We start from the raw sequence: 12,610 nt of genomic DNA on the forward strand, positions 1-12,610 counted from the left end.
GAAGGAAGGAAGGATATTACATATTAAAAATGTAAGAACTAATATCCTCGGTGTGGATTCATTGTAGAGCAGTTTGTAAATAAAAGAAAATCATTAACAATAGTAATAATAATTTACAATATTTACAAATAAGAATAAGAATATTAGCTAATTAGTATTATTTAGCATTTCCATAATAACATGAAGAAAGAAATTATGAAAAAATGCTTTTATTTATAGAAAACATTTGTGTGAAATAATAAAAATACAATGACGCCAACATGCCAAAGGTTGCATTGACTATGAGCAGTTTTTGTCTTATAGTAGTTGGTGGATGTATTGTACCTTCTTGCTGCAGGACTGTCTGATCTCCTCCACCTCGTCGTCTTTGCTCTCGATCTCTTTCGAATGCGTCTGTCTCAGTCTCTCCATCTCCATCTCCAGACGGAGCTTGGCCTGCAGGTCACAACATCAACATCTCATTGAATACAACATACGACGCGCGCATACAGATGCATATGCAAAACAACTCTGCCGCACAGGCCAATAAAAGTCTTCTTAATTATTATTATAATGTATGCAAACTGTAAGTATTGACAGTTTCTTCATAACGACGCATCAGCTGAATCTACATAAATTAGCATATTATGCATGAGAGGTTAAAATTGTATGCGTGGAGAATATACATCATTCCAAGACACAATACATAAAACATCAGTCAGCTCAATCCAAAACATACATCCTTATTCTCATGAAATGATTACCTGCTCCAGCATCTGAATGGTTCCAGCCTGCTCATCGAGTTCTTCTTCTTGATCTTTGACCTTTGCCTCAAGGTCACGAAGCTGCTTTTTAACCTTGGCCAACGACGCCTCGTCCTTTGAATCCTGTGAGTTCTGATCTTGAAGCTCCACCTCCAACTGCTCCAGCTTCAGATTGACAGCACATATCTCCAGATCCTTATCCTGAGAGAGCAGAGAAAAAAAAAAAACCTCATTTAGAACAACATAGTCTGGACTCGGCACACACAGACACATTTACGTCACGGTCAGGAAAAGTCTGTGGGTGAGAGACAACAAAGGAGGATGATATAAGCGAGGTTTCTGACCTCTAGTTGTTGTCTAAGGCTGAACACTTCCCCGGTCAGCATGTCTTTCTCTCTGCTCAGCTTCTCCCGCAGACTCTTTTCTCTCTGCACCTCCTCCTGAGCCTGAGTCTGCTCCGAGTCAAACCTGCAGACATTGCATGTATAAAAAACACAAACGGTCAACAAGCTTAATCTCAGGAAAAGGGAAACAAAGGTACAAAGTCATTTTCCAGAGGCTTTGCACTCTCTGTTCCAAAAGTATGTGCTGCAATCTTACACCAAATATGCTGAGACCATCATAACTGATTCCACAAGCACTTAACTAGACTACAACCATAATGGCACTTCCTATGATATTAAATATATACAATAAATTAATAAAAATTGATTCAGCTCCAGGTTTTTTTTTTTTATCAATTTAGCTTATACTTCAAACGTGTTCAGTACATGTGTAAATACTGTTGGCTCTTATGATAAAGTGCTTGATTGTTTGTGATGGTCGTCATACCCAAGTCACTTTGTATAAAAATGTAAATGTAAAAAACTAAGTATGATCAGATGAAACCAACCATGATATTTGCCATTGGTTACCAGCCAATTATGTGGAAAAAATTGTGTGATTTTTCATCCAAAACATCATTTATTCACCATTATCATTGTTCCAAACTGGTATGACATTCTTTCTTTTGTGGAAGACAAACTAAGATAGGCTACTAATTTAAAGCATGTTGGTAACCAAACTGTTTTGATTATACAATGAACCTCCACTGCATTTCTCAAAATATCTTATTTTATGTTTCATCAACGAAAGACAATCATATGGTTTAAGAATGACATAAATGAATATAAATGAAACAGGATAAACTGAATTTTTGAGTTTTGGGTGAATGATCACTTTCACCAGTCAAGCAGACAGACCTTTTAATTTAAAGGAAAACAAGACACACAGCCGAGGCTGACAAACCTTATTAAAATAATGTTTTAGCAGTGAACATGGATGTGATTTTTTCTAATTTCAACTTTAAAAGCTAATTAATCTGCAATTGAATTATCTGCATATCGTGATTGCATCTGTGTTTTTTATATTGGTGTTAGTAACTGAAAAACCCATATTAGTTGATCATTAGTCAAATTATGCACAATGCAATAACTAAAGGCAATCACTCATTTCTTCTAATCACACTAATCTATAATCAAAGCACAAGTATAATGACAAAAGAAACATACCTGCTTTTCCTAAAATAGCCCAGCATAGCACAGCAGAGTGTTGAGAAACTAAAACTCCTTTAAGGCTTACAGTATTGTGTGTGACGTGTGTGTCAGGAGGGGAATTAGGGGAAAACATTCTGATTGGGTTAGCTTGTAAGTGGGTAACAATGTGTGAGCAGGGGGGAGTCGTGATGCTTTAGGGCAAATCAGTTAATACTTTCCCTCTTTTTATAGTTTTCTCTTTCGTTCTCCACCCCCTTCTCTCAGAGGCCCTGTTATGATCCCATAAATGAGTCTTATGCAACTCTTTGTCTAAATCCAAGCCCCATAGAGAATTGAAGGACCACTCTCCTTGCCCTCCCTTTAGCTAAATCTGAGCCTCAGGCCGATCATTACATTTAGAGTGGACTTTCACACATGCAGTCTCCACTGAAAAGCACGGCCTCCGCCTGTTTACTCAACAGTCAAGTCAAGTCAAATATATTTATATTATATTTATATATATAAATATATATATATATTTATATATATTTATATTATATTATAAAATATATAGCGTTTTTCACAATACAGATTGTATCAAAGCTGCTTCACAGTATCAATAAAAACAACTTAACAGTGTTTGTTTATTACTGGAAAAAAAAAAGTCTAAAAAGGTTTAGCCTCAGCACCTTCGCACATTAACCACCACCACCTGTCGCTAAGAGTGATACTCTTACTCTTGGGCTACTCTTAAGGCTTGTTTACATCAAGAACTAACAAACTACAAAATTATACTACTAATTCAAATTCTATGAGGGTAGAAAACTTATTTTCAACTCTGTGTGAAAACACATTCTTTTTTGCTGTTAAAAAAAAACTTGAATTTGAAATGAATATAATTACTATTAGGAATTAAACGATTTTAGCATTTTGAGTTTTACCAGTTTCCATAATGTAGAGAGTTACTGAAAAGCTCCATAAAAAGAGACTGAAACTACAGTAGTATGAGTGACTGAAAGCCCCATAAAGAGGCATAATTATCCAATATCTGGTCTGACTCACTTGCGCTGTTTCTTCTCCAGGTCGTGGTTGCGGCTCTGCTGGCCCTCCAGGTGCAGTTTGGTGTCCTGCAGCTCGGCGGTCAGTCTCTGGCATTTCTTCTTCAGCTGCTGAGCCACACGCTGCACCTCTTCATTGTCCGCCTGCAGGTCTGTCAGCTAAACACACAGATTCTCAGTGAGTCTGTACAGGTGGATCTGTCCGTCCAGTGTACGTCTTGTCTAGATGTGTGAGTTCAGCTAATACATTCATGTTTGAGACTGAACACAGTACATGCTGTTGTGTTGGACCACACTGACAATACGAGTGAAGCCTGAGTCTTTTTTGATGTGTGTGTTAGTTTGGCAGAATAAAGTCAACAGCAGGGATGCACTAAAATGATGTACAATACCAATAAGCTGATAATTATTTTCATGTTATGGCCGATTACCGATAAATGGGTGAAATTAAAACAATATGCTACTTTGCCTAAATAAAATGAAAATAAAACATCAGAACTAAAAGCAATTGTTTTAAATGCTGTAAGTGAATTTAGGCATCAAAACATTATAATATGAAGCTATTCGTGTTGAGATTTGCAATGAGCATTCCCATTTAAATATCAAATAACGGCCAATAAAATGTCTAAAATAATAGATACAGAACTGATATTGTGCATCCCTAGTTGACAGACTTGAAGTGCAAAAAAAATGTTGTTGGTTTTTTTTTTGTGTGTGTGTGTTTGTAAGATGCCCTAACCTTTCTCTCCAGCTGCCTCTTGTTTTGCTGCTCCACCTCCAGTTTGTCATCAAACTCTTGCTGGAGTCTCTTCTTGGTGAACTCGATCTCTCTGATGGCCCTCTCATATTTCAGCCTCCATTCTCCTCCTGAACACAAGAGTTAGTGACGATCAAGGCCGCGCAGTTCATTGTGAGACGGCCTTGTGAGATTATTAAACCGCATATTTCTGCGATTTATTTAAATAAATATGTCAGTGCTTCAAAGCGAAGTGGCGGCACTCTGTTTTGTCTACTGCACATAGTCCAAGCACTCCATCTCAACAGGTTCAGTGCACTTGAAGTTGGCGGTGCAATTTTAAATGTCAGATGTTTGTCATAATGCTGTTAAAATCACATTATTTGGCATCATAATTGCAATGTGATTTTCAAGGTGAAACACTATGGGCCAGATTAGTCTGTGGTCATTCCCTGAAGAGAGCCGAGGTTTAAACTCTGGATCACTGCCAGGGAAATTTCACGACACACAGAAACTCATTCTGTGGTTTTAAAAGATATCTGATAAACTGAAAACAAGCAAAAACACACAAGTCAATAAATCAAAGCAGATCAATGATTTGTGAGCAGTGGTGGAGGAAGTACTGAATCTCAGTACTTAAGTAAAAGTACAAATATCCAGATAAATTTTTACTTAAGTAAAAGTCGAAGTAACACAATGACAACCATACTTAAAGTACATTTAAAATCAGGTACTTTTTACTTAAGTATTAAAAGTAAAAGTACTTGCATAACAATTACTAGTTTTTTTGTTAGATAATGGTTTATATATATTATCTAACAGTTCTCAAAGCAATGAGCATGGATTTGTGTCTCTAATAAATAATGAGACACCAGATTTTCCCTCTTCACAGAAAGTTCCAGAAACAGAAGAGACAGAGAGAGACAGAGAGAGTGCTCATGTTTGGGGTTTCACTGCCCCCTGGCATTTCCATATAAACAGCTTAATGAGGAGCAGCAGCTCTGATGCTACAGATTATTTTCTCATTTGTCTGGAGGTGCCACACTGAAGCGCTCAGCACACCTGAAGCTCTACCCCTCACCAGAGAGTCATGGGCCATCAAACTCATGGAAATACTCCCAGATAACCCTTCAATTCTGCCAAAATTATTCAGGAAGGGTCTGAGAGTTTTTGCTCAAAGCTCAGCAATCATAAGTGAATCCCTTCACTGAGATCGCATTGTGCAATTTATTCCAATCTTGCTCTGTCCAGGAAGTGATGTCACAAACTCACCGGTGTCATCGTCATCCATTTCCCCGTTGAGCTCCGATGCGCGTATGAGCCGTGCCTCCATCACTTCCATCTCCATGGACTCCATCTGCTTCTTCATAGCATCAAACTTGGCCTGAAAGACAAACACAAACACAGAGCACATCAGCTCTCTGTTCTGCAGGGAAATGTCCAGCCCATCTGCTCACAAAGGCAACCCTGAGCCTAGGAGACACATAAAAACACACTGTACACACACACACCCCAGGCATACACAGACAAATACCTACAGTCTCTTGCTCACACTGACACACACTGTCTTTCACAAGGATATTTAATATGAGATGACACAATTTGTATACGGCTCATGCTCTGCTGCATGGACTGCATTGTCTGTGCTTTGGTGGAAAATATCTATTTCAGGCATGAGGAGATTCCTTCCAGAAAACCATCAACTCAAACCCTATCTCTGTTCAAATGTGTGTGTGTGTGTGTGTACCTGTAGATCCTTCATGTCTTTCTCTAGCCTCAGTCTCTCCGATGTCTCGGACTCCAGCAGCTGCGAGGCAGACTCGCCTGTGTTACGCTCATCGGCAAGTTCTGATGACAGTTCTGTGATCTGAAACGTACATATGATGGATAAACATTAACTAGATGTGGCACACATGCTTTATACAAACTTTAGAGTAGTGTATGAGCTCATCTCACACACATGCAACACTTCACATCTATATCATCACTCACATATTTCACACAGGGACGATAGCTTTTTGCTTTTGTCTTAAAGGGATACTCCACCGTTTCTTTCATATTAAACTATGTCATTCCCTTAACTAAGACGAGTTGATGCATACCTCTCTCGTCAATCGCTCTGGCGCGCGAGACACTTTGATAGCACTTAACTTAACTTTAAAAAGTATTGTTTCTAATAATCATGCACTTGAAGATGGCACCAGCTGTTTAATTTAGTCATTTATTCTAATTCTTTTTTTGCTATAGCTGAATGTTTACTTGAACACACTATTGCTTAATATTTCAGTAACCTATTCACTTTTTTACAAATAGTTCATTTTGTTTATTTATTGTATAAAATATGACATAACTTATATTTGTATCAATTATACATTACATGCAATTATTATATCAAATATATATTATATAATTTAAGTATATATTATTGTATAAAAAACTATTTATTATTGTTTTCTTGAATACATTTAATCATTGTTTTAATTTGTTAATATTTATAATTTTTTTTTTTTAAATAAAAGGGGTTTGTTAATTAGCTTAAAGGGTTAGTTCATCCAAAAATGAAAATTCTGTCAGTATTTATACAAATACATACTATGGTAGTCAATGGGGAATGAGATCTGTTTGATTAAAAAATTCTTCCAGATATCTTCCTTTGTGTTCAGCAGAACAAATAAACACATAGATGTTTGGAACAACTTGAGGGTGAGTAAACGATGATAGAATTTTCATTTTTGGGTGAACTAACCCTTTAACCCCATTCATTTTTGTTGTTATCTTAAATTTCTTATTGAGAATAATGAATTTTCATTGGCATTAATTACTGAAACTTTGGTATGGAACAACCTACAAGTATGTATGCACCTGTGATATGCCCAAATGACATCAGCATGATCAATATGTGTAAACAATAGAGTTTCTTTTAATAGAATCTGAACCGAATTGAATTTAAACACCAACCTTGCTTTCTAGCCGGTCACTATTGAGTCTCAACTCGTTCCTCTCCTTCTCCACTTTCTCCAGCCTCAACTTGAGCAGCTGAATCTCCTCCTAAAGACAGACAGACAATCAGAAAACACAATAAGACAGACAGAAAGACAGGATGACAAGAAATTCAGCTGATATACAGTATAAAGGAATGACCACACATTTAAACACAATGACAGTTACTATACTTAGTGAAGTATAGAGATAGAAAGGTGAGATAAATTAGAAACTGTAACGGAATGGCAGACAGGAAGAAAGCCCGCCCGGTTTTAAGTCTCAATTACCGCAAACCTCCTCCTACTTTCCAAAACTCTTCTTCTGCCAACTTGAGAGAAATGCAAAGCACAGCCAATCGGTTGCAGCTCTGAAATGTGTTTGAGCAGAGCAGATAGTGACTCTGTGTTTGTTTTTTAAAAGCAGGCTGTTTGGAGGCAGTGTCAGCACCCGTCTGTCTCTCGCAGGAGCACGCCCGACTGCATGGCTACACAGCACTCAGCGGGAAGCGGCCCAGCGGACGAAACGCGCATGCACGCGCGCACACACTCTGTGACATGCTAATGCACTCCCCCGCGGGAAGCAGTGCTGCTTTTGATCCAGCATGCTACATAGGTAATGTATGCATACACACAGCCCTGCCACTCTCCGCACACACAAACACACACAGGACTCTACAAACACTTGGATTGAGGCGAAGCCGCAGAGACAGTAACCAAAGAGACAGGTGATTTGGGTGCGACTGATAGTTGCAGCTGAATTTGAGAGGGACCCCCGCGGGGCAGAGAAACCAAGAGGGGCATTAAAAGCCACACAGATGGTCTTTGTATTCAGCTCTACTATTTTCAAAAGGCAAAATCTGTACATGACACGCCGATTTACAGCATTTAAACTGGTTAGTGAAGATGACTGGTCCTTACGTCTTTGCCACGGATCTGCTCCTCAGTCAGTTGAACCTCGATGAGTGGACGGACGGTGGTAAAAAGCTTCCACCAAGGCCAGCCCTTCACACCCCGGTTCTTCTTGATGTTTTTCTGAATGCAGCGGATTGCCAAGTCCTGGATCTGAAAAACAAGGATATTTTTATGACTGTGTGTGCGTCCTGCTGCTGTGCTAGTGAGAAATTGTCAGGTCTTTAGGTCTTGTGCATGTGAAGTACAGTAGCTCAAACCAATCAGAGCCCAGATGAACAAAAGCAGGCCTGTGTTTGGAGGCTCAGGGCCCCACAGTCAAAGAGCTTCCCTTGGGTGAACCAGCTCTGAATGGACCTTTTCAACTCCGGGATGTCCAGTGCGGTCCACAGTAAGCCTGAAGGTGGGACTCTAAACTTCAGGGGTTCTTTTTGTACAGTATTTATTAAAGGGATAGTTCACTTTGAAATTAATTTTTTATATGTTTTAGCTTACCTCAAGGCATCCAAGATGTAGGTGTCTTTGTTTCCACAGTATTTTCAATGTTGACATTTTTCGGTCAAACCGTTGTTGTCTATCAGTCATCAGGTACACAGAGATTTCAGAAGTTTTACCTTTCACTGTGAAGATCTAAACATATTTAGATATACATGAAAATCGCAATGGAAGACAATTTTGATATATCTAAATATGTTTAGTGAAAGGTAAAACTTCCGAAATCTCTGTGTAAACCATTAGTGACGTACACGCACAAGCGATCACTTCCGGCGGAACGTTGGACATGGCTCAGTTGGACATGGCTGTGGTTACACGAGGTAAAAACTATATAAAAACTGTTCGTTTTCTCACACAAACCGCTCGTTTCTTGTCTTAGGCCATCAATGTGTACTTACATTTACGAGTCATTAAATCATGTTTAATTTTGACTTCTCTGTGCATGCTCTTTGAGGTGGACCCCCTAAAACTCCATTATATGACTGAAAGACAACAACGGTTTGACCGAAAAATGTCAAAGACAAAGACACCTACATCTTGGATGCCCTTGAGGTAAGCTAAAATATATCAAAGAGTAATTTCAAAGTGAACTATCCCTTCAATCTTTGTACTGTAAATGTTAATTATTGAAAATACTCTTCATTGTTATTTCATGCTAGCTCAGGTACATTAAAAAATATTTACAAATACAACTTTTAATTTTAATAATGTATAGACCTTTTTCACATCAGCGCCATCTCTTCAGTGGGTTGTACTGTTATTTAATGTGTTTTTTGGATTGCAAAAATATCTTGTCAAGAAGTTTGAGTAGACAAAAAAACTCAAACAACATAAGCTGTGGAAAATTATAAGTAGTATGGGAGTTTTATACAGAGGTTGCCATTAAAAATACAGTAAGTCTATCCCTCAAAGCCGCGCTTTTATACCCTTCATGGCGTTGCTCTGAATAAGGTCTATTAGTAAATGATGAAATCAACTATATGAGATCAATAAAAAGTTAGTTCACATTAACTAACGTAGTTAACTAACTTAACCTTATTTCAAAATGTTACCAGAAATATTTAATAGATTTAATGGTATTTTTTAAATTAGCATCAACATTTTTTATTTTATTATCTAATATGATAATAAATTAATATTTATAAGGTAAAAAGTAAAAATAAAAAGTATAAATACATTTTACATGCAAACAATATTTTCTTTTATTTATTAGTGTTTACTTTTTTAATTGACACCGAGTAGGCTTTATCAATTTCACCGTTTGCTTAAATGATGCATTGACATGTAACTTGCAGTAAAAAGTCATTGTAATACAATAGGCTTTTCTGCGAAGGCTTTGTCAGGCTGATTCAAACCAGAAACCTTTTAATCCTTTTGAATGAGTCAATAAAAGAATCAACTGCTATTACACGCACATTATTTTTGAAACTGAGAGCATTTTTTTTTTCATATTTCCGACATGGCATGAACATAGAGTCACCTCACACATCTCAGTGTGCAACCCGCTTATTTCCCCTCAAGACACGCAGTTTGAATAAACGCTGCTCTGTTTCATCAAGCGGACGTTAACACTGCTTAAATACTCACCCTTAGCAAAAACACCCATTAATGGTGTTGATCACAGGAAGAACAAACACATTTTCTTCAATGAGGCTGTCAGAAGGCAATACAGAGGAGTGATTTTGGACTGTCTAGAAATGCAGCCAGAAGCAAAAGCCCCAAGCTCCTTTGAGTAATTCAATTAAACTTCAATACTTCTTGGCAGCTGATTTAAACCCTGCGTAAGATTTACATGCTGCAGGAACAGGGACGATTCAAATAATAGAGGATTATCTGGAAACCCAATTAGACAGGCCCAATTCAGCAAATTAACGGGGCCGAGCCTGCGCGCGTTGCATTCGGACTACGGTTTGTCTAATTTGTCACGGCGAGAAAGCTTCAGCACGAAACAGAGGCGCCGTTTGGCCGACATATGCACCGCAGCTCATTTGCCACACTTTGACCACAACAAATGCCACAAACAGCCATCTAAACAGCTTGTAAGAGACGGTGAAATCAGGATGAGCTAATTAAAATGGCAGTCTGGAGGAAATGGTGCCTGTGAGCCCTGGGGCCTGGCAGGAGGAACTAAGGGTTCTGTATGTAAGGATGCGACGCCAACAAGTCAGCCACAACCCCTCCAACAGGTGTCCGACGTGAAGTTGAATACGGATCAGCAGGTGGCATTCATCCGCATGTATGAACACAAGGACATTTGAGCACACTCACACGTGACTGCGAGGGCACCTGTTCACACTTGGAATGAAACTTGTGTCTTTAGGCAATGAGTTAATTAGACACACAATTGGCATTTGTGAAATTCCCAGCTCCCTCTAGTGTTGTTTTCGCTGAAAGTCAAAGAAAATTTGCAGGGAGCATGCCAGCGTGCTTCAAAGGAGCCCACGTGGAGTTCTCTGTTAAGGGACTAAGGGCTTAGAACACACAGATAGGTCTAAAACTGGAACAGACTTCAAGGTCCTGAGATCCCTCAATTATCGATCTGAGAGAGAAACAAGCAAATTGATTTTGCATCGTGGCAACTGTGGTTTGAAAAAGGAAGCCTGGTCCCTCATGTCTGTCTCTCAGGGATCTGCCGTAACGATTCAACGCAACACTTCTTGTCTTGACATTGTTAAATACATCCTGGAACACAAATGACTTCAGATCATATTGAGGAATTTCCACTTCCACTTTCCACTTATTTTTTAGATCTGGAAGAGGATATGATACCGAGACTGTTTTAATCACTAGGTCAGGGGCCGATGTCTCGCATAAGACATTTATTATCAAAGGAATGGTACCTTTTGTAGATTATTTCAGCCAGAAACCACACAAGAGTAGGGAAGAGACCATCTAATGACAATTAGATCAAATTAACACAAAATTAAATTAAAATATATCAAAATAAATTAAATAATACGATAAAATAAATTATATTAATTGTATATACAATACCATTCGAAAATTGGGGTTGGTAAGATTTTTTGCTCAACAAGGCTGCATTTATTTTGTGAAATATTATTACAAACTAAAATAACCTTTATATTTAAAAATATTAAAAAAATTACTAATATTTTCTGAAATAATTTGATTATGCTGCATTGATAATTGTGCTGCTTATTAGTTTTTGTGGAAACTGTGATGCATATTTTTTGGGGATTCTTTGATAGAAAGTTCAAGAGAACACTAATTTGAAATTACATTTTTTTTCTCCAATATAAACGTTTTATTCTTTCCCTCCATATAAACAATATTTTTGCACAATATTTTTTCTAATATAAACATTTTTTTTATATACAAAATTTTTATACAATATATTTTCCAATATAAACGGTAGTAAGGTGTGGGGTGTGGGGAATTATGTGTATTAATATGTGTTAACCAGTATGTTTGATGGTTCTTTGTGTGGTGTATGAGGTATGATGTAATGCCTATTTGTATAATCCTGCAAACAAATCTCCCTACAGGGATTGACTGATAGATTGACTGATTGAGTTTATGGTCACTTTTGACAATTTAATGCACTTTTGCTGAATAAAAGTATTTCTTTAAAATAAAAATCTTACTAACCCACAAATTTTGAATGGTAGTGCATCAGTAATAAATATGAATAATACATATTTTAAAATATGTAATTAAATAATAAATTGATTTAAACTATTAGACAGTTCAAGGGAGGTTGCAAATAAAAAAAATACTAAATTAAATGTACCAATTACATGTGAAACTCGTAAAATTAGAATATAATGCAATTTATTTCAGTAATTCAACTTAAAGGGTGAAACTAATATATTATATAGACTCATTACATGCAAAGTGAGATATTTCAAGCCTTAATTTGTTATAATTTTGATGATTATGGCTTACAGCTATGAAAACCTTTTCACAATATTCTAATTTTGAATTTGGAGTTTCACAAGCTGCAAGCCATAATCATCAAAATTATAACAAATAAAGGCTTGAAATATCTCACTTTACATGTAATGAGTCTATAATATATTAGTCTCACCTTTTAAGTTGAATGACTAAAATAAATAAACTTTTGCACAATATACTAATTTTTCGAGTTTCCCCTGTATTTCACAAAAAACTTGGCGGAATCTACTTGTCGGCATTTAAATTAGGTAACAGCCAC

General features: G+C 37.2%; 1 protein-coding gene across 7 annotated transcripts in view; it reads right to left on the reverse strand.

The window, feature by feature from the left end:
* Positions 1–12,610, reverse strand: part of myo18ab (myosin XVIIIA b) — a 101,835-nt gene that overhangs the window by 22,536 nt on the left and 66,689 nt on the right. For all 7 annotated transcript variants that reach the window (XM_089121240.1, XM_089121241.1, XM_089121239.1 and 4 more), the window contains 9 exons: positions 7,951–8,094; positions 7,010–7,099; positions 5,799–5,918; positions 5,324–5,435; positions 4,055–4,182; positions 3,320–3,474; positions 1,088–1,211; positions 744–944; positions 325–435 (listed from right to left, as the gene is read on the reverse strand). In XM_089121240.1, the coding sequence (XP_088977366.1) occupies positions 325–435; positions 744–944; positions 1,088–1,211; positions 3,320–3,474; positions 4,055–4,182; positions 5,324–5,435; positions 5,799–5,918; positions 7,010–7,099; positions 7,951–8,094 (1,185 nt within the window). The remainder of the gene's footprint in view (positions 1–324; positions 436–743; positions 945–1,087; positions 1,212–3,319; positions 3,475–4,054; positions 4,183–5,323; positions 5,436–5,798; positions 5,919–7,009; positions 7,100–7,950; positions 8,095–12,610) is intronic.

Source organism: Pimephales promelas, chromosome 16, assembly GCF_988280905.1.
Source record: "Pimephales promelas chromosome 16, fPimPro1.hap1.1, whole genome shotgun sequence".
Taxonomy (NCBI): Eukaryota; Metazoa; Chordata; class Actinopteri; order Cypriniformes; family Leuciscidae; genus Pimephales; species Pimephales promelas.